Source organism: Triplophysa rosa, linkage group LG25 (genome assembly GCF_024868665.1).
Source record: "Triplophysa rosa linkage group LG25, Trosa_1v2, whole genome shotgun sequence".
Taxonomy (NCBI): domain Eukaryota; kingdom Metazoa; phylum Chordata; class Actinopteri; order Cypriniformes; family Nemacheilidae; genus Triplophysa; species Triplophysa rosa.
In genome coordinates, this window is record NC_079914.1 from 11,645,394 (window position 1) to 11,668,238 (window position 22,845).

Genomic DNA, 22,845 nt, shown 5'->3' on the forward strand with positions numbered 1-22,845 from the left:
AATTGGATCATTACACATTCTTACCTATTGTTCAGTTGCGCTAATGGTGGTGTTTTTAATGAAGATGTGACTTAATGAAGATGTGAAGATGTTAGGACTGTTTGTCGGTTATATGTACTTATCTGAGAACGTTTGGATGTCAACAGCGCTCTGTTCTGGACCGACTGGGACGCCACGTTTCCCCGCATCGAAGGCGCTTCGATGAGTGGCGACCGTCGGCACGTGATCTTCGAGGACATGGACACAGGCGCCTGGCCTAATGGACTCACCCTGGATCACATGGAAAGGAGGATCGTGTGGACAGACGCCCGGTAAGATGGGATGCTCATGCTTTTACAGCCGAGAGCTTGGTCAGTATTTCATGACATTGTTTTTGTGAGTGATAAGAGACCAGGTTTTAGGGGAGATGGATAAAAATACAGGCCATGGTGACTACAGCGGTTGAAAATAAACTCGATTCAGTCATTGGTTGCAAATTCAAATGCAGTTTCTTGTTGAATGATTGATGTGATTTCGCTTTCGTGAAAGTCAGCGCCACCTTAGCCACTAAGAAAATGACAGGTGGATGGATATATAGTATTATTATAGATTATAATTGTGCCCATCGAGTGTTTTGCCTTTCATATACAAGCAATTGTGCTGTCTTAACACATTCCTAAACTCCCTCCTGCAATCTATTGAGTCCAATTCTTTGTATGCCCGGTGGCCCTGAATGCACTACAAATTAATATTCAGATAATGAGATTCCTGGACCTAATGAAGAATCTGATCAATTGTCTGCTTTCGATTCTCTCATTTCCGTCTCTGCTATATTCAGAGCTCACTTATTTTAATCTCTCTTGCTCATTTTCTCTCTCTCTCCCTCTCTCTGAAAGCAGCTTTTTCTTCCGTTGAGTTTGCGGTGTTAGGGCAAGTTTTTTTATGGTATTTTAGTTGAATTCATTATTAAAACTTTTTTTTTCATCATTTGAAAGATTTTATTTTGTTTCATTCATTTCATTGATTTAGTTGGTTGATCTTATATGTTTTAAATTACAGTTACATGCATCGTCAATTGTGTGAAACAATGCCATGAATGCTAGGAATATTTTCGGTTTATGTTGATTTCAAGTTGAACCTAAAATACAATATTAGTTATTGTACTATACTATATAACTTTGACAATACTATAGAATAAACATAAAATACTTAAATATACTGATGATAGTGATAATAAAAATGATTCTTAATCCTTCCGCAGGTCTGATGCCATATATTCCGCTCTGTACGATGGCACGGGTTTAATAGAAATTCTGCGAGGGCATGAGTTTCTCTCTCACCCGTTTGCCGTGTCCCTATTCGGCGGAAACGTCTATTGGACCGACTGGAGGACCAACACATTGACCAAAGCCAACAAGTGGACGGGGGCCAATGTGACCGTGATCCAAAAAACCAGCGCCCAGCCCTTCGACCTGGAGATCTACCACCCCAGCAGACAGCCACAGAGTAAGAAACCTTACTTATTTTAACCTTCATCTAAATCTAAGGTGCTATGTATTTATATGAAAACCATTAGGGGAGCACAGGGGACTTTGTCTCCATCTTTCAGAATGGCCGCACATCTCCATCTAGATTGAATGACAGCAGCGAAAAGGGACTTTAAAAGACAAGATGATTGGAAAGATCCAAAATAATAAAATGTAAGATGTCCCCAGATTGAAGGGAGTTGTCATGTTGCATTAGCACATACTGACCCAATTTTGGCACGTTCCCATTTCTCTCCGGAAGATTTTAGGGACTAATTGGCTGTAAAGTTGTCTCACCGAGAAATCCCTTGTTACTCATGATTGAGATGTCTTTGATTAAACACACCTTTTTTGACGCGTGAAAGTCAAGTTACTTCTGTTTGACTTATTCTCTCAAATGTGCTCTTAAAAATAGAAGTTCCTATTAGAGCTTTAGGATCTAGTATTGTAGAGTCACATCTTTTCAAGCGGCACAATCATTCATGTCTGCAGTAAAAACATACAAGATGAGTTGTTGAAGTGAAATGCTTAAAGTTATGGGTTTGTTTACAATCCGAACCTTAAGTGTGAGCCATCCCTACTAATTACCCCTGTAATTTTGTCTTGTGTTTAACAGCTTGCATAAACCCTTAGAATCCGTTCCACATTTTGTCATTAGCATTTTATTGGCCTAATAGAATTTGCTCACTGTTTGGGCAACATTTAGTGCATAAAAGACGAGCCAAACATGGCCAATGAGTACATCGCAATTGAATCAGCGTGTGATGGCTGTCCAGCATCTTTTCCTTTGAGTGAACATCTGCCAGATTTAGAAGAATCAGTCCCCTGTCATCACATCGGGTTTGGCATCGTCCTCCAAAGCAAAATTAAACCCTTAATGGTGCTAAGAGACTGTTTGTTAACTGATGGCTCCAGCTAAATGTTTATAATGTGCTGGCAGAAACGTTCAGCGAAGCGTTTTTGGATAATGATTGGCAGCTATGAACCGAGAGTTTGGATGGAGTGATACGCTACTCTTTTAAGTACTTTTGGAGATGTGTGCTGAAGGCCTTTTGTGAAACAGTGGGACGTTTTTCTTCAACTGCATATTATTCCTCAAAAGAAGACGGTGATGAAAAGTTGATAAAAGTGAATCTTTCATCTTTTGAATAATTATATTTAGACTTGTTTTTACCTTTGAAATCAGTGACTTTTGAAAATCACATCATAGGCGTTTGTGAGGTTTAGAAAGAGCGGGCGAGTTTACAAATGTGTGTTATTTAACCAAAAGTGTGTTCCTAAGTTTAAGACTTAGGCATTTATAATCATTTTTGTTGCATTTGAGTTTTCTGTGGTTGGTCTTAGCTTATGCCACTGTTTATGTTTTGCGTCAGATGTCTGTTCCACGTTTCATATTGAGAGTGGCATAAAGATTCAATTATTGGACAGGAAATGACAGTTCTAACACATTTATAAGCTTGTTACTATGTAATCACTGTGTAATAACCATGTAATAACACGTAATAACAGCAACAATTCAAAAACGAGAGAATTTCATTCATGCAGTCAAAGATGAATTAATTATGCTGTGTTTTATGCCCCAAGTTTGCAATTCAAAGCTGTGTTTTTTCAATCCCATTTAGAAGTGTGGAGGAACAACCTTGCTATGAGCAAGAACGGACCCTGGGATTGCTAGGAAGGGAATATGGGGCCTAATTACTCAGCACGGCATCCACATATTCCACTTGTTAAGCAGAGTGCTTCTGGTTTTCAGGGGACTATGTGTACCGATACAAGATGCAGATCATAATAATCTAGCTAAGGCTGATTATAAATGACACACAGACCTTTAACTATAACTTGAGCTTTAAAGTTAATAAAGCAAATGTTTTAAATAAGACATATGGTGGGTTATTATGGAAGTAATTCAGCTGTGTTGTTTCATAAGTTTGAACTTTGTGACCCATAGAAATAATAATCACAAATAATAAGACACTTTGGTAGTAAATAAATAAATAGTATGGGAGATAAAATATTAATGTGACATATGCAGACATCATAAGTTACATCTGTTCTTCTTCCTCAGCACGTAACCCATGTGATGGTAACAGAGCAAGAGGTCCATGTTCTCACCTGTGTCTTATCAATTATAACGGTTCTGCGTCCTGCTCCTGTCCGCATCTCATGAAACTCTCACCCAACAACCGAACTTGCCAAGGTGAGCTGCATCCCGCTGGTTCCTGAACATTCACTTTTACTAAAACACCATAATTTTAGACCTCAGAAAATAAAGATTATAGGTTTCAAAGCTTGTCAAACACTGTTATTTGTTACCTGAGTTTAAAAAAATGGATATATACAGTATATATATAATGTATATAATATATAAGCAGTCAAGACCCATACTAGCGAAATGTAATTTTGATACCACCGCAACTAATATGCTAATAAGTAAATTTAGTGTTTTATTAGATTATTAAAGGAAAATATTAACAAACTAATTTAAAGCAATGGTATGTAGCTTTTAGGTGTTTCTCAGATAAGGAAACATGCTTAGTTAAGTATTTATTTAAATATAATTCAGTATAATGCAGTACAAAAATACTTACAAGGAGCAGGACGTCATTTTATGTTTCAATGCCACAGATCTCATTCAGATATACATTTGCAAGTGCCTAAGTCAGTACTCGGTTTAAAAACTGTATAAAAACTATTATTGTCGCAAATACCCTACTTTTATGAATTACAGTCTACGTCTGTTGGTAAAAATGGGTGTTCTACAGTTGAACGGACTTGATATAAAGCAGAATGTCTGATATCGGAATAATTATAGCAGGTATCAGGAGATTTCTGTGACCTACCTAAACTCATTATAGAATGAAATGGAGATCTCTCTATAACGGCTGCCCCAGAGATCTCTCTGGAGGTCAACAAAGGAGAATTTTACAGTATGACTCCTGTAAGTCAAAGATTTTTATAGTCTTGTCTTTTATAAGGGCACTGAAGTTTTCTGATTATACTGTATTTCCATTATGTTACCATATGGGTCACATTTGAATAAAATCTCTTTGTTGTTTTGTCTTGTTCAAATGCAGTTTAATATATTTGTGTTTCCAACTTTTTTATAAAATCTCAATTATAAAATTTCAATGCCAACCATGATTATTGTATTTTCTTAAATATCTGAACAGGTGTAAAGAAATTCTTGCTGTAAGCCCGGAGGTCTGAAATTCGAGGAGTGGACATAGATAACCCATACCTCAACATCATGACCGCGCTTACCGTACCCGATATCGATGATGTCACAGCAATGGATTATGATGCGGTAGACGAAAGGATCTACTGGGCCGATGTGAAGACTCGAACTATAAAACGAGCTTTTATTAACGGAACCAATCTTGAAACCGTCATGTCTGGAGGTAGATGGAGGCTCTTTTATAATGTATTATTTGTTGTGTTTTTTGTCTTGATGATTTTGTCATCATTTACTCACCCTCAAGTTTTTCAAACCTGTATAAATTTTGTTGTTCTGCTTAAAAAGAAGAAGTTCTGGGGCACTATTGACTACCATAGTAGCGAAAAAATCTAGTATGATAGTCAATGGTGACCCAGAACTTTTTAGTTTCCCACATTCTTTAAACTATTCCTTTAAGTTATAGATGGGCTAAATGTTTCTTTACCAAGTCCTTCTGTTTCCTCCTTGCGAATGCAAAACTCCATGTTAGCAATATTGTGATTATATTTGTGTAATTTTTGTTGTTCTGCAAGCCTTCACCAACTTTCAATAGCTTTGATCATGTGGTTAGTTTTATTAATATAAGCAGTTTGATTTTTCATCGATAACACATGTTGGTCTGTGTGTTTATAGACCTGTAGAACGTCCGTGGCCTGGCTATTGACTGGCTCTCCAGAAACATGTACTGGATGAACTCGGACAACGACGAGACGCACATAAACGTCGCTCGTCTGGACGGATCTCTCAAAAGCACCGTCGTTCACGGCATGGACAAACCCAAGTGCCTCGTCTTACACCCATCCAAGGGGTACCGTATTAAAAACTTCATCTAAACTCCGAGCAGTACACAAAAAAGAAATTCATGTCGGCAAAAATCGATATCTTATTTATTAACAATGTAATTGCGAATTTCCATTGCATTGTCACCTTTGATTACCTTCAAAGCTGCTTACGTACATCAGATAAAAACCTAATTATTAAACCAATCTCGGTCTGTTTTCCATGTTCACAATTAACTGAAGTTATTAAATTCATTTTCTGGGAGATGATTAAGACTGACAAATTGTTATAGCCACGCAAAGTCTTTCACAAAGCCAAACTGGTCGCCAGCCAATCAGAAGCTGGAATTTATCATACCCTTGTTGGGCCGGTCAATGACAGCTTCTTAATTAGCATGACTTATTATTCAAGGCATGTGAGCCTATTAAAAACGGAGCCAGTCGTTGGAAAAGTTTACACGAGATTTAATATAACAGAATGCTTTAATCCACAAGCTTATCTTAAAGCTGCAATCCGTAACGTTTGCCTCTCTATCGCCATCTCTGTTTGATACATAAAACCGCAGGTTGCTCTACGTAGGTTAAAGTCTGCCAAATCAGACACGTCATTGCTCAACAACTTGAAAAGATTTGTGTCATACCGTATCCCAACATCTCTGCTGCTCTACGCCCCTCACGTTACTCTTTTCAAGCAGCTGTCTGTTCCTTTTAGCTCCCGATCCGCTCGACATTTCTGAAAGTCACCTGTCACAAAGGTTCACGCGCGCTATCTAGATGTATGAAGAAGATAGAGATGGACTTTATTTGATTGTTTTTTGACCTGTGGTGAATGTTCTTTTATACCTCCTGGCCCCCGCGGCTCGCAGTTCTTAAAGTGACAGCAGCACATCCTTCATCTTGAAGACCCATCCGTCTCTCTAAATGTGTGTTTGTTGTTGCGGTCGGCAGGAAGATGTTCTGGGCGGACGGCGGCACCATAAACATGGCCAACATGGACGGGAGTAACATCAAGATTTTGCATCAGAACCAGAAAGAGCCAGTTGGTAAATTCTCATTATTCACTCTTTCCTTTCTTTATAATTAAAGCAAAATTTGGGGGATTCACTACAGATGTTTATCGCTCAAGCCAAATCCAAAGTAGAACCAGTTGTTATTAGTAGGAAGTGAACGTTGGGAAAAAAACAACCTTTTGAGCTCTCTCTGAATACTAATAACGCTGCTCGGCAAATAAACACTGTTTGCCGTTGGGCTAATGCAGATTTGAAATAACCAGACACGCTTCGTGAGCGGCGAAGTGTGATGATATTCATTAAATGAAACAATATCCAATTCCTATGTCGTTTAAATCAGTCGTGTCTTTTTGAAACGTCTCGTGGAACTCGCGGAGGTCAAACAAAGTATCTCAATGTAGTTTCGAACGGTTCTACTTGCGGAATTTTGGGACCGTAAAGTCACCATGGTTACGTATTTTTCCCCATCAACCTCAGGACTTTCGATAGACTACACAGCCAACAAACTGTACTGGATCAGTTCTGGAAACGGAACTGTGAATCGGTGTAACCTCGATGGGAGTGGCCTCGACGTGATTGACAGCTTGAAGAAGGAGCTAAGGAAAGCTACGGCGTTGGCAGTGATGGGTAAGCTGTTTTTGTTTGAAATAAAGATGCATTTATTTTTTATGCTTTGTCAGCACAAAAGAAAAGTTGTTTCAGGGGTCGAGAAAGTTATATGGTCTTTTATAAACATTTTCTTGACATTTTCTAAAAGACAGTCCTAAAGTAGCAATAAGTCCTATTTCATTCAATTTCCATCTCTCGCGAAGAAATCTTCGAAGCAAACGCAATGAAGCACTATCTTTCTTTTCATTCCTCTGACCCGGTGCGTAAATCTGTCTGTAAGGTGCCTGGAGAGGGGATGGGGAACATGGCGCACATTTTTCATCGTTTGTGGATTGACGTTAATCTGTTTAAGTGCGAAACAGCTGCTTCAGAACCAGAGAATCATCAGCTAAAGACATCAGTTCTGACTCCCGACATCTGCTGTTTGAAGCGCCTCCCGTCTTTCCACTCACCTTCAACTTCCAAGTCTTCAAAAAGTCTTCTAATTAGGCATAGCTTCGTAACTACGTTTTCTTGTTGAGGTTTTGTGATTTTTTGGGGGGGGGTACAATGGTGTTTACAATCATGGTCAATTACAAATGAGTTAGATTGTACAAATGTGCCTGATCCAGTATACCTGATTGTATTTTACTGTTTTATTTACAGTTGTTACAGTATATTTTACAGATTTTAGGCATACTACCTCTCCCCAATTTTGGTTAAGAGAGACTGAATTTTACTTTTTAAATTCAAATGTTGTACCATCTTAAGACATCTTGAAGGTTTTAAAGGGATAGTTCACCCAAAAATAAAAAATCTGTCATAATTTAGTTACACTTGTGTCCTTCAAAACCTGTATATTACTATTTCTTCTGTGCAACACAAAAGAAGATATTTTGAGAAATGTCTCTGTGGTTTTGTATTCATGCAATGGAAGTCAGTGGGGGCCAATGTTGTTCAGTTACCAAAATCCTTCAAAATATCTTCTTTGGTGTTCTGCAGAAGAAAGAAAGTCATACAGTTTCGGAATGACATGAGTGGGATTAAATGATGAAAACACATTTTTTAAGTGTACTGTCCCTTTAAGAGTCACAAAATTACCTGCTCACCCAAGCCCCCCCGCATACATGGATAAACGTCTATTTTGATTCCTGCTTCACTTAAACTTAAAGTATGTATGTTTCTGTACGTGTCTGAGAAACAACTTGGCGTATTATCCTGTGAAACAGAACACAATGAAGTTCAAACCTCAGACGTTTAGACACTGCCGCTTGCAACTATGTACTAATGCAATCAGCCTGAACGACATCCCAGCAATCAGCATCTGAGACGCTTTGACACACTGGTAGTTACTGGACGGTTTGTTCTCCACGTTTTCTGCGGTCCGCTGCACGCAACAATGTTTATTCTCCTCATTTAGATCCGTTCGGCTGGTGCCAGACAGAGCTGCAGATGCTTGCGAAGAAGATCTGACTTGTTTTTGTGTGTGTCTAAAGAATGAGGTCTCAAATCAACGCTGTTGTGGACTCGATTTGTTAAATGGAACCGTGTAGTATGTGCACATATGCATGTTATGGACAGATATACAGTTATTGAATCAAACTAATATGAAACAGAGATTTCCGTGACCCAAGCGCACTGGCGTTTGTTTCTCAAAACATCCCTTCACATCATTTCGTTCTCTCTCTTTCTTTGTTTGGAATCTGGTTTTGTGTTTGAGCTCAGCCGCACAATAACCGAACCTAGTCCGCCACGTCCTCGTCTCTTGGCCATTCGGTTATTACGTTCGTTTGTTTAATATTAATGTCTAATTAACCCCGATTCTTACCAGCCGTCCCTGGAGTCGCTCAACAAGTAAAGCGATAATGAATTATTAATGACTTCTCTTCCACTTCATTTTCCTTGTCATTGTTGTCTTTACAGAACACAGTCTGTCGTTCCTTCACATTAACTTTGTGAACTTGGAACGTAGTCAAGGTACCGTCGTCCCACTATAGCAAATGTCGTTAGCACCCTGGTGTAAACGCTAACATTCACGGTTTTAGTTTGGTCTTTGCGTTTTTATTAATAAGCCGTGTCGTCTGCACAAAAATATTAATGGGCTTGTTTTGCCCTCCTCAGCCATTTGAGACATAGTTTTGTCTGTTTCAGTCAGACTATTCACAATTATTTAGGACAATTCTTTATGACTACACGTTTGACTACTTTACTTAAATCGTAAACTATTGAAATCAGCTAAAAAATGTTAAGGTTTTTGTGCTTTGGATCCAGAAAAATATGCTACGTTGACTTCTATATGTTTGACGTAGCGACTGTTTACAAAACCGTTTAATGCGGTATCTATGTACACTAAAAAAAACCCTGTAAAACAACATTTTTTCCCCTTTAAAATGACATGTTTTCCCTGTTTTTCTTGTAAATTTGTGGCCCTTTTCTGTAATTTTAAGTTTTTTGGCCGTATTTAAAAAAATATGTGAAAAATCTGTTAAAAAACAGTAAAATTACACTTTTTTACATTATACGTTTTTTACAGTGTATGTCTATGCTGTTAGCTAGTTAGCGATCACATTTGTTCTAGTTTCCATCAAAGTAAATAGGGTATCACCCCAACTAAAGTCCATTTAGTCAATCCTTCATCGCGTCCGTGTGAACTACACGTCTAGCTTGTTCTTCAAACTCATTTTCGCCAAGTTTCCTCCAAGTGTCTGCCAACGGCTGATAGCTTCAGCTCAGGCCGAGAGCTAAGAATAGTCGCACTTGCTTTTGGCATCTGTATGTAATCCATTCAGCACTGCCAGGAGACCGCGGGACTGCGCTCGCACCTATGGGATTCGTAAGTGCTGAGGAGGTGAGCCGAACAGAGGTACAATGGGTCGGTTTGTCGCCAAGGGATGTCGCATTCTTCACTCCGAGGCGCGATGGCAAAGGAATGTGCGGCTGTTCCTCGTACACCGGGGAAAAGGATCTTGGGAGACTTGTGTGCCTTGTTATGATGTGTAATCACAGGCGATGTGTGAGACCTGATGTTTTTTAAGGCCTGCTTGTTTTCTTAGTTTCGGGAGTCTGTGTTGTATAATGCATTAAAGGCTGAGTTGACAGAACTGCGGAGCTTAGTGGATTTGTTCCACGCGGCTGCAGTGAGAAACTGAAACACCTCTGTACAGCAATTCCGTTTCATCCCACTTCAGTTTTGTGAAGGGTTGTTGACACACACAGAGACGTCTCTAACTAAATCTGTGTAGTTGACTTGACATACAGTATAAAGCAATGTCAATATTGTCTTGCAATGATTGATGTGGCATGATGTGTGTGAAGTGTAATTGCAGATTAATTGATAGAGCATTGCGTTATCATTGCGTAAGCCCAAAGGTCATGGGTTTGATTACCAGGGCACACACAGTAATAAAATGCACACCTTAAATGTCCTGTAAATACATTTTACACAGCATTTTTATTAAAATAAATTAGATTTTATTCATTAATGTTATAAATAATTGTCATTTAAAAAATAATTACATATTATTATATAATAAATAAAAATTGTATCTATTATGAGGCTACATGGAGTATATAAAAATTAATTTTATTTGATGGATATTTGACTATGCAACAAGAAATCAAAAATGGTACGTTTTACTTTAAGATACGTTGCTCGTCTTATAATAAATGATTCTTTATTGTACAGCATTCCAAAGAAAGTCTTTGCGTTTTTTTTGTCTCAAAATAAAATAACTTGCTGTGCCTCTGAAACAACTTTTCTTTTCTGATGATGTCATCAAGTCCTCTCATTTATCAACCCCGCCCCTCCAACCAACTGTCATACGCAGATACTTGATTTCACAATTCCAACATTTTTTTTCTTGAATAAACTGTTTTACTGAAATACAAAAAAAAGGAGGAACATTATTGTGTGTTGACTTTAAATGCGAAAAAGTTCATATTATTTCTCATCTACCTATTAAAGAGAATGAAAGAGAATAATATCTGTCTTTTGTGTGTATGTTTGCCTTCAGGTGGGAAGTTGTGGTGGGCAGATGATAGTTTGGCTCAGCTGGGGACTGTGAACAAGAGAGACGGAAGAAACCTGACGGTTCTTCGGAATAAGACCACAGGAGTCGTTCACATCAAAGTCTATGACAAAGACAGCCAGAAAGGTAAACAAAAACATTTCCCAGCGTGTTTTGTCTGGAATAAAACATTTTTTTAAAATGCTTTTCCACCATCGCGCCCAATCGTTCTAAGCACAGTCTGAAACGTTTATCTACAACGTTTACCAAGGCAGCGCGTGACGCGTTTGTGTTTACATTCTAAAAATTCCCGTTATCAGCCCTGCGGTGGAAAATGAAACCATTTACGTACCGGCTGGCATGGATCGGCATGGAGTGGAAAGATTAAGCAACGAGAACGATTAGGCGCGATGGTGGAAAAGTGCTCATAGACTCAACAATTTACAAAACTAATGACCCGTTTTCTTGTTTTACAACACACAAACAGCAGTAAACAAATCTGATAAAACACCCTTTGATCAGTAGATTTCCATCTTAATACAGAGTGTCTATTGAGACTAAAGATTGATTTAAATTTTCCCGGCCTGTAAAGCACAATTTAAAATACCCATTTTCGTTCTCTAAATCTTCCCATGAGCACGATAACGCTGACGAACTCCAATACCGGTCTGTCAGAGTTTTTCAGATGAATGCCTATAGGTCCAACAAGATAAGAGCCGATACTTGGCACGGTTTCATTTCTGCAAGGTGAGGCTACAAACGACTCGGACAAAGTGCGTTTTATTTCTTCGTCGGCTAAACACCGTCAAAGCTTTCCTACATCTATGAATTACGGTGAAAGACATTCATACCACTGACAGTTCTATTAGCGCTGGAGTGCTTGATCCTCTAAATGCTCTATTAGGATTAAAAAAATGGCAATTAGGGGCTTTTTAAGGTAAATCTTTTTGCTTCCTCCTCGAATCTTCTCATACCAATTAGCTCCCTCATTTATCTCTTTGACACGGACCTCATGGGAGAGCGGGCCCGTCTCATTACGCCACTTCAAATGAGCTAACTGGGGTGTCCGAGGAACAAAGTCAAAGCCGATGTTTTTTCACTTCTCTGTTTCTACGAGATGTTCTTCAAATGACTATATGTGTGTGTGTTTACGCAATCTTGTCCTCTTTTTAGGTCGAAATGCATGCTTGCAGAAGAATGGTGGCTGTTCCCAGCTCTGTCTGCCCACCTCTGAAAATACCCGCACGTGTTCTTGTACTATGGGGTACAACCTTCGGACAGACCGGTCCACTTGCGAAGGTACATAAAACGTCCCAATTAGCCGTTATTCTATATGTGCCTTTTAAAGAAAGGTTTCAAGGCGGATTTGTGTCATTTTTGTTGATGTTTTGACAGGTGTTCAGTCCTTCCTGGTGTATTCTGTGAATGAAGGAATTAGAGGACTGTCTCTTGACCCCAGCGATAACTCGGAAGTTTTGATGCCAGTTACGGGAACTACATTTGCTGTGGGTCTGGATTATCATGCTGGTATGTTTTTTAGTTTGTAGTATTTTTATGTGAAAAGAGAAGTAATGCGTTAATGAAACTAGATTAGCATTGCAAGATGCACATACCTGTAACGGAAATAAAACAAATAGCAGTTTATGCAACAAGGAATTAATCTGTTAGACATGATAATAGGTACTCGGTTAGCTGACACATCCTGCTCTCATTTTCTCACAAAATGTGTAGTTTGTCACTCATTACTGTAAGTGTGAACACAATCAGATGCCAAAATGGTATTTTGTCAAATATTAAATAAATAAGCTTTAATCAGCCATAAAAATGAGCCAACATGAAAAACAAAGTAGAAAGTAAAAATAATTAATTTCAATTTTCTGTTTACAATGAAATATTTGAGAAAAAAAGTATAGTAAACTGTTCCAATCATTCACAACGTGGACTTTAAAACATTGCGTTATTTAACGTCCACAACGTGTTTGTCAATATACCGTCTCTTGACGTGAGAGAAATACAGAAAACGTTCATTTCCAATGTTGCTGCTCCCGGTAATTGAGGCAGATTTATATAGTACAGTAATTGGACAGCTGTCTTGCCGGCGAGACAGAAATGTCAGTCCTTGCATCGGCAGCAGGCAATCTGCAGCTCTGCATTTGCATTATAGAGCAAATATTGGGGTTGCATTACACGTCTATATATTTTATGGCGCGGGTCAATATGGCGTCATGACAGATGGAAGATAATCGCAACAGATTAGCTGGACAGATGAGCCGACGTCTCCTAATGAGAGACGCACGCATGAGAACAGAATACAATGTACTCGTATTGGGGTTCCTGTCGAAATGTGCATTTTTGGGTGGGCGCTGAGCCGGTGGTGCATGCCAGTGTGGCCGAGTCAAAGCGATTTGTATGAAAAGCATTTTAAAGCGGACCATAAGTGCCAGGAAAATTCGCCTCTATTGTTTTTGAGAAGAGATGGATTTGTCCAGAGATGGATGGTCAAAGTATTGTGTGATTGAGAGCAAAAGGGCAAAACCATTTCGACCAGTAAAAGTTGGCAGATTGTAGTAGGTGAGCTTTGGCACGTCCATACAGCCCAAAAAAGTATTTTATGGTTTGAATACGGTTTGGCTATTACACTTTGTCTGCTGAAAGTAAGGATCTCTAAAATAGCTCTGAACTAGCTATGCATGTAAATGTTTGCCTCTCTATCGCCATCTCTGTTTGAAACATAAAAGTGCAGGTTACTTTACATACTCACTCTATCTTTACGTCTGTTGAAAAAGCAGTATGTCGAATTTCTGATCTTACAGGAAATGACACGTTATATTGGACCGACATGGGCTCGAACAAAATCTCAAGATCCAGCCGAGATCAGACCTGGAGGGAGGACATCGTCAGTAGCGGTCACGGACGCGTCGAAGGACTCGCTGTTGACTGGGTCGCAGGTGCCAACATTTCCATCTCTCTGTTGTTTTAGCATTTCTACACGTTCCCAAGTAGCCTTGAAGCCTTCGGGCTCTTTCTTTCTCTGTCGGCTCAGGATCTTTGTTACTTTTAAAGGTAATATTTACTGGACGGACCATGGGCTGAATCTGATCGAGGTCGCCAGGCTGAACGGTATGTACCGCGCCGTGGTGATATCCGAGGGACTCGATCAACCCAGAGCGATCGCTGTACATCCAGTGAAAGGGTGCGTATCGGTTTCCCGTGTTTCTTCCCTGTATAACACTGCGGTTGTTCTCATTTTCTCTAATGCTAAGCTTCACCCAAGTGTGGCGGCAGTCTTTAAACGAATGACCTATGATCATCTGGAGAACAGCTAGCGTCTGCAATTAGCACCTCTAAGCTTGTTAACTACAGATTCACCTCCTTTACAAAAGGCTTTGTAATTTGCTTTGTAATGTAATAAGAGAGGCACGATTATGATCTTGACCTTCATAATGAGTTGATCTGTTTGCAGATTTATACCGAAAGTTGAAGAGCATCCTTTCTTCTGCAAAACACAAAAGAAGATATTTTGAAGAACGTTGGTAACCGAACAGCATCGAACCCCGTTGACTCCCATTGTAAAGGACACAAAACCACCAAGACATATCTCGAAATATCTTCTTTTGTATTCCACAGATCAAAGAGTTATAAACATGTTTTGAATGACATGAGGGTGACTAAATGATGACTGAATTTAATGCCCCTTTAATCCATTTTCTTGGGTTGATGCAGGTTTCTCTTCTGGACCGATTTGGGACAAACTCCCACCATCTCCAGATCCCTTCTAGACGGCTCTCAAAAGTCTGTGCTTGTTAGCACCGGACTATCCCGACCCAGTAGTGTCTCCATAGACTATCAGGTTTGCTCCTTCTTTCCCTTAAAAGTGCTGATCTCATTCATTTTGTTTCGCTGCTTATCTACTGTAGCAGCACACAATACATCTTTTTGTTCCTAATGTACCTGATAACAAAACTTGAAATCTGTCTTCCATTTGCATTCCAGGAAAATAAATTATACTGGTGCGACTCACGCAATGGCAAGATAGAAAGAATCAACCTCGAGGGGGATGAACAGCGAGAGATAGTGTTCGCGGCGAATGGTGCGGATCTGTTTTCCATAGCCGTCTTCGGAGCGTACCTCTTTTGGTCTGACAGGTAATTTATTTTTCTGTAATTTATAGATGGGCCCAAGAAACATATTCTGTCCCGTCTTACTGTACACACAAGGTCACAAGTCTAGTGCCCCAGCTGTAGGGTGTAATACGGACAGGTTTTGTTATTTAAAAATCTCGTACGGTTCAATGTCATCGCAAGGATGGCTTGCCTCACCTTCTGTCGGACCAGCTGTGTACTGTATTTTAATGAGTTCTTTGCTTTTAATTAGTTAAGGGCCGTTGATTAGCAGGTGTCAAATTTTTCACTTCGTGCCCCGCCAGAGCTCACGCCAATGGATCCATCCGTCGCGCCTCCAAGAACGACGCCGTGGACGCGGTGACGATACGGAGTGGCATGGGCGTCAGCGTGAATGATGTGAAGGTCTTTAATCCGGATCGGGAGAAAGGTTGAGGTTTCACTTAATGACAGATTTCCTGTTCTTTTTACAATTCATCAAATATATATTAATGGGCACTATTCATAATGCTTTCTGTCAATCACGATAAATATGGAATAACTTAAATGTCTGTCAGGTGATAAAACTGTCCGAGACTCCATAAGGAGTCTGATCTCTTTGGTTTTTCCAACTCACGCAGGTACGAATCCTTGCGGCAGTGCTAACGGAGGATGCCACCAGCTTTGTTTTTATTTGGGGGGCAATCAGAAGACCTGCGCCTGCGCTCACGGATATCTCGCTCAGGATGGCCTGGGATGCAACAGGTATGAGGGCTACCTGCTGTACTCCGAGAGGACCGTTTTGAGAAGCATTCGCCTGTCGGATGAAAATGACCTCAACTCGCCAGTCCGGGCGTACGAGAACCCTGCTTATTTTAAAAACGTCATAGCTCTGGCCTTTGATCACCATCAGAAAACGCAAGGAACCAATCGGATTTTCTTCAGCGACTTGCATTATGGGAATATACAAGTCATCAATGATGATTGGATGGGACGACGCATCATTGCTGAGAGTGAGTGTTTGTGTTTATTCAATGATTTGTTTACAGTATATGAAAATGCAGCTGTTAAGTTTACCTCTTGTTTGTCAAAACAAACTTTGTTTTCGTTCAACCAGACATAAACAAATCATTGGTTGGGCACATTTAAAAATGTATGCATAAATGTTTACATGAACTGGTTTAGATTTTCTTTTTTTAATTATAAGTCTTTTTGGTATTATTTTGTTTAATTTAAATCAGCTGTTATTTTAGTAAATTTAATTCAGTTTTTATTTTATTTTATTTTAAAGCCAGCTTTTTTGAGCAGCCGTTGTTGGCATTAAATTTCATTAAATATTATTTATTTATATATATATATTTTATTATTTATTTTATTTTATTTTATTTTAAAGACAACTTTTTTGAGCAGCCTTTGTTGGCATCGAATTTAATTAAATATTCTTTAATATAGTTTACTTTAGTTTTTATTTTATTGTATTCTTATTTATTTTATTTTATTTTAACTTCTTGTTTGTTGAAACCAGCTTTTTAAAACATATTTCTGATTTCTTTCAACTAAACATAACAAAGAAGTCTTTGTTTGGGCCCATTTATGAATTCCCACATAAATGTTTACATGAGCAGTTTGAAATGTTTACGTAAATAGATTTTTTTCTTAATTGTTGCCATTTAATTAAGTTATTTTTTTAATAATTGATGGTTTTGTCAGATGCTTTGAACCGCTTGCGCATCATTCTCTCACTGCTACTTTCATAGCACGTATTTATTTATAAAGGAAGCGTAGCGATTGCTTTCTCGCAGTGCGGCTCGTATTTGTAGAGGCATCACGGCCAATTAACTGTGGTAAAATGTAAATAAATTATCCGCATAGAGTACAGCCAATTACTCCGATACAGAAGCGGGCCAGTAGCCGACATTAAAATTCATACCTCATGTGATTTATCAAGTCCTAACCTTGTCAACATTAACACACGTCTCATTTAATCAGTACTCCATTAACCTGCGGAGCTGTCAGTTCACAGCTGCTCTTCACATCGATGGTTTGCCTGAGAGGAATCCTGAAATTTGTCAGAAGTGGCCATGGCGTGCGTTAGGATTGTTACGCCTGACCCCAGACGCTATAAGCTGTATCCTCTGTCATGGATCTGTGCTGATGCGTGTTTGTTTGGCGTAGATGATAAGCGGGTTTTCTTTGCTTCAAACATATTTGGGTGACAGGATATAAGGTAACACTTGTCTGTCGGACTTGTTTGTTTTATTTCTAAAAGTTGAAAATGTCACAGTGCCAAAAATGATAATGGTGTTTTAATTTCAATGCGAGTTGCGACCCGGACTTGTTTTCGTGAGATTTACCCAGATGCTCCAATTGTGTTTTGTTGCTCCAACATCTCCCAAGGCCAGCTTTCGTTGACGGGATGCTTAAAATCCGACATGTTGCAGCCTGTCCAATTCAAAGCTTCTGCCAGCACAGACAGTTGCCGGCCTGATTTTGTTTTACTCAGACCTCTGAAGCTTTCCCCAGTTCGGATGACTAAAGCCTTTGGTTTTCACACACTGGTAACGTCGCTCCCGTTTCCAAATCTTTTTTATTGAAGAGAGCGCGCCCTGTTCATTCAGCGTGAACTTTCACAGAGGGAAGAATCGCACCTCTCGCTTTTCATCCTTACGACTGTCAGAACCGTCGTACCTCCAACCTGACTTTCTCATCCTGCGTTCGGAAACAAGCCTCAGGTTTCCTTTAGCACTTCTACTTTTGAGAAGAAAATCAGTACAGTTTGGGAGGTTTTAAAGAGACAGTTCACCCAAAAATGAAAAGTTGTCAATCATTTACACTTTTTTTTCGGCAAAACGAAAAAGGAAATGTTTAGAAAAGATGTCCTGGATACTTTTTTTTCGGAGCGTGTTAACCCTGCCCACACGAGAACAAAACTAGTATAATTTAGTATTTACTGTATTAAACTAGTAAATTGTAGTCTACTGAAGTAAATTATATTAGTTACTACATTTTGTTTATGTGTACTGTAGTATTCTGTAGTATTAACTGAAATAAACTGATGAACTGTACACTTTAATATTTACTATAGTAAGGTTCAAAAACACTTCAGTGTCTAAGAATTTTAATGCAGTTTACAACGTAAATACTAAAGTATACTACAGTATTTTATGTTGATGGTCCTCTTGTATTGTAATTTTTTTTTATTCTATTCTATTCTATTCTGTATTTTATTCTATTATTTTATTCTATTTTATTATTTTATTTTATTTTATTTAAATTTTATTTTATTTATTTTAATGTTTGTGTTCCTCAATAGAAAAAAACATATGCTTTTCGAGAATGGGGCGTCATATGACTATAAGGACATTTTCTAGGATTTTTTTGAGGAAAAGTTTAGGTGAACTGTCTCTTTAAATGTGCGTTCTCTGATCTGTATCTTTTTTCCGAAGGTACATTTTTCGATGTAGGGGTTTTTGCTTGCTTACTGCTGAGATCCAATACTCATATTCTTATCCAAAAGTTCTTACTGGATCAAAGCAGTAAAATATATCGACAACATGTCAGGCATTTTTTTTGTCTGCCATATTCTCAATCGATTCTGAAACACTGAGGGGTCTGTAAACATGAAAATAGCAAAAATACACACGTACAGTGTCCGCCTACTTTTTTTTAGACACATTAATATGCTGCAAAGGTCTAATCAGTGTAGTCAGTTGAAAAAAACACTTCTGATATTAAAGTATAATTAGGCATTAAAAAGGCAGATGTCTCTATTATGAATTATGAGACGGCCATTGTAATTCAGCACGAACCTCAATTGAATCTGCGGGAGAATGTGAGCGAATTAAAAGGTTTTGCCAAATCAGACTTCACAGAGACGACGGACCCTTGAAGGGTTTTACTCATGCAAGGAAAATCAATTGCGGGTTGGAGGTGAACGAGAGTTACCGAGAGAGTGCCGGCTAAGAGAGGGAGAGACCGTCAGAAGAAGGAAGTTAGATAGACAGCGAGCACTGAACTATGCCAGGAATGTTCGAAATCACATGATCAACCTTGAGGCCTTGAGAGAGAGCGAGAGAGAGAGATGTGATGGGGTTTTCTCCACAGGGAGAGATCTGTCTTTGTTAGTGAAAGGAAAATGTGACGGATGCCATACAGGGGTTGATGGGATGACACACGCGATATATAGGACAGGAGCCGTTTCCATGGCAACGCGGATGCCTCATTTCCATCCCCTTCATCATCTACTCACAAACCTGTATGACTTTCTTTCTTCTGCAGAACACAAAAGAAGATATTTTGAAGAATGTTGGTAACCAAACAACAATGGCTCCCATTGACAAAACCGCAGAGACATTCCTCAAAATATCTTCTTTTGTGTTCCACATAAAAAAGAGTGATGTTTTGAATGACACGAGGGTGAATAAGTGATGACGGAACGTTTGTTTCAAGTGAAACAGAAGGATTTGCGTCTTGTGTTAAATAGTTCATAAGATTCTTCAGGATTGCTTGATTTTGGTGTTGCACATTGGAATCGTATTTGTTTAGAAATCTCGATGTGTATCTCTCAGATGTGTTTCTCATAATGAGCAACTTAAACTGTGTCTGCTGTTTCTTCTCTAAAACTCATTAGAGGAAATAGATTGTCAACAACTCCCGTGGTCTCCGACGCGAAATATATGAAAATCTCGGAGTTTTGATTGAATGCGTTTGCGTCTTGGCAAATGTGTGCACAGTTTGAGCTCTTTCGGTTTTTTGCGAAACTCAACAGGAGATGCATAAGATTACAAGGGTCTTTTTCTCTAGAGATAATAGCAGGTTGTGGTATTGTCCTTTCTCGGCGCGGTCGGAGTCCAGCTTCACGCTTGTTAAATCCCCTGCTTTATGCAAGTAATCCAGCGTATCTCGCGTGTCCTGTTCTTCTCCAGTCGCTTTATCTGTCAGGCTGTATGGTGATAAAATCTGTGAACTGTGAAATACTTTTGCAGTGCGCTTTTAAAGCTTTAAAGCTGCGGTGAAATTAACAAGTTTTGTAATATACAGTATATATATACAGTATATGTGAAGTAGGGATGGACCGATGTATCGGCCACCGATATTGGATTCATTTAACACCATCGGCATATCGGCAATAGCATGAAAAGTCAGATACCGCATGTCTGAATAATCCAACGTTTTTCTCTGAGCAAAATAATTAAATAGCAACAGCAATAGCAACAAGCATTTAAGTTTATTAAAGAAATGTTCAATGTTAAGTCAAATATGAGTTAAAGTTGTTAATAAAATAAATATTGGATAGCAAAAATCACCTTTGAAGATTGGCATGACGTCTTATTGTATTTTTATCTAAACTTGTGCCTCTCTTAAAATGTTAAATGGATCATAAAGACTATGGAATCAGAATCGGACGGTAGTTGTTTGTTAAAACCGGTATCAGTATCTGACAAAAAGTATGGAGGATGCAACTTTTACATGACAGAGATTGAAATCTACTGCGATTAATGCATGATTTTATTTCTCCTAAAAAAACTTATAAGAAAAAGTGAAAAGAACAAGGTTGCATATAGCCATTGGACAGAATGATTGTTAACTAAACTTCTGTGGCGAGGTGGTCAAAGCATATTTTTTATTGTTAATTATTATTATTTTATCGTTAAATTCACTCTACATTTATCAATATCTTTTGACTTATGTATAAGTATAACTGCAATTTTTACTTAATATACGTAAATGCATGATGCATGTAGATCCATAAGAAGATAAAAGCGTCTGCTAAATGACTAAATGTAAATGTATAAGAAGATGCAGGTTACAATATAGTGCTCTACTTGATGTGCACTTGTAATCTCCTCCGTTTTCATTGTGCATATATATGACGTCCGTAAGACTGTACAAGTGGCATTGTCACCAAAATTAGGACCATCAAGACCTTTGACGTTGACTCTTCCTCTGTAGATGTTGGTTCTGTGGAGGGGTTGGCATACCACCGAGGTTGGGACGTGCTTTACTGGACGAGCTCCACCACAGCCTCCATCACACGGCACACCGTCGACCAGACCAGACCCAACCCCTTTAACAGAGACACGGTGGTCTCTCTGTCTGAAGAAGACCATCCGCATGTTCTAACTATGGACGAGTGTCAGAGGTAAGAGTGCATGGTGAAGTTTTGAAGATTGTGCTTATAAATACAAATTATTTAGTTCTTCAACATCTTGAAGAAAAAAGCAAGCCAGACGCTGTCTGGAGATATTAAACCTAACTGTAACATTTTAAGCTTTGTTCTCTTGGTAATTTCCACATGTTGTAGTTGTTAATCCGCCCCATGTTAATTTATTTTTTATCCGGCTGCTTGTGCAATTAAAATTCGACTTTGTTCAGCGACGTTCTTAAGCCCTTGTGATTCCGAATACAAGAACAACTAAATCCCATATCGCCGTCAAATGTGTTTATGTTTATTAGAATAAAATAAATCCATTACTCTCAAAATATCTAGTTTCTTTTTTCTCTCTCCTCCAAATAAGCCCTGTTGAAATTATTATTGTGATGGCTGTCTTTCCAAAAGGTCAATTGTAGGAGGGGTCCTCTAATTATTGCGGTGTAATTAGACGGCAGACCACATACAGCGTATTAATTTTACATCAGTGAGTTGCGTGCATGCTTAATAAAGATTTACATTTCAAAACAGGGTGACCTGTGTTACAGAGATACACGGCAAACGTGATTTATGACTCTTGATCTCTATTAGCTATTTTTTATCATCTAGAAAACATTAATTAAGTTGTACTTTTATCAGTGATTTTTTATTTTTAATATTTAATTGATTTCGCCTTTTGCTGAACTTCTTATTTTCATGTTGTCCAAGACACGCAGTTTTTTTTACATCAATCATGAGTCATTTTTGATTTTCTAATTAGCACGTTAATTAGCATGACATACATGTAACTACTATGAATTATGAGCTATTTTAAGTGTAACGAGTTTTTACATACTTTGACGCCATACATTTTAATAGCCAATAAGTTAATGTGTTTAAAAACCTTGAGTAAACTTTAAAAGCTGAAAGTCCGTCTTTCAACTTTTAAGCACCTGTATATACAAAAATCATCATTCATAATTTCTTCAATCTTGTGTCATTTCATACCTGTGTAACTTTCTTTCTTCTGCAGAGCATAAACAAAGACATTTCTCAAAATATTTTCTTTTGTGTTACACCGAAGAAAGAGTCACATGAATGATATGAGGGCGAATAAATTCTGACACAATTTTTATTTTTGGGTCAACTAGACCTTCAAGATAGCGTGAGGAGTTACAAAACAAATTTCAGATATTATCAAATTAAAAAATTTTGGGTAAACTACGCCTTTTATGTCAATGGGTATTCAACAGTTATCCTAGTTGTCAATCGTCTTTTCGTCGTATCATGACAAGCGCTGAGGAATATTTTGCTGTTTGAGCATTAGCCAGGCCGTAGTGGTGTTAACCTGTTAGAGCGTTAGCGCGCCTGTTGGTGGCTTTTGCTGTTGTCAGCACATTGCCCCACAGATCTCAGAGCTGCCAGAGATCACGACTAAGCTAGCACACATGTCTCGTACACAAGGATGCCAAGGACTAGCCTTTTTCCGCTACATTAAAAGACTAAGAACAG

The 22,845-nt window shown here is 38.6% G+C and overlaps 1 protein-coding gene across 1 annotated transcript in view; it reads left to right on the plus strand.

Annotated features, from left to right (window-relative positions):
- The window catches only part of lrp1ba (low density lipoprotein receptor-related protein 1Ba), a 185,657-nt gene that overhangs the window by 91,798 nt on the left and 71,014 nt on the right, over window positions 1-22,845 (plus strand). The window contains 17 exon segments of the mRNA XM_057325867.1: window positions 147-311; window positions 1,241-1,485; window positions 3,571-3,702; window positions 4,676-4,903; window positions 5,353-5,527; window positions 6,447-6,541; window positions 6,986-7,135; window positions 11,110-11,250; window positions 12,277-12,402; window positions 12,499-12,630; window positions 13,917-14,051; window positions 14,167-14,296; window positions 14,827-14,953; window positions 15,097-15,248; window positions 15,530-15,654; window positions 15,845-16,216; window positions 21,156-21,345. Coding sequence (XP_057181850.1) covers window positions 147-311; window positions 1,241-1,485; window positions 3,571-3,702; window positions 4,676-4,903; window positions 5,353-5,527; window positions 6,447-6,541; window positions 6,986-7,135; window positions 11,110-11,250; window positions 12,277-12,402; window positions 12,499-12,630; window positions 13,917-14,051; window positions 14,167-14,296; window positions 14,827-14,953; window positions 15,097-15,248; window positions 15,530-15,654; window positions 15,845-16,216; window positions 21,156-21,345 — 2,820 coding nt within the window.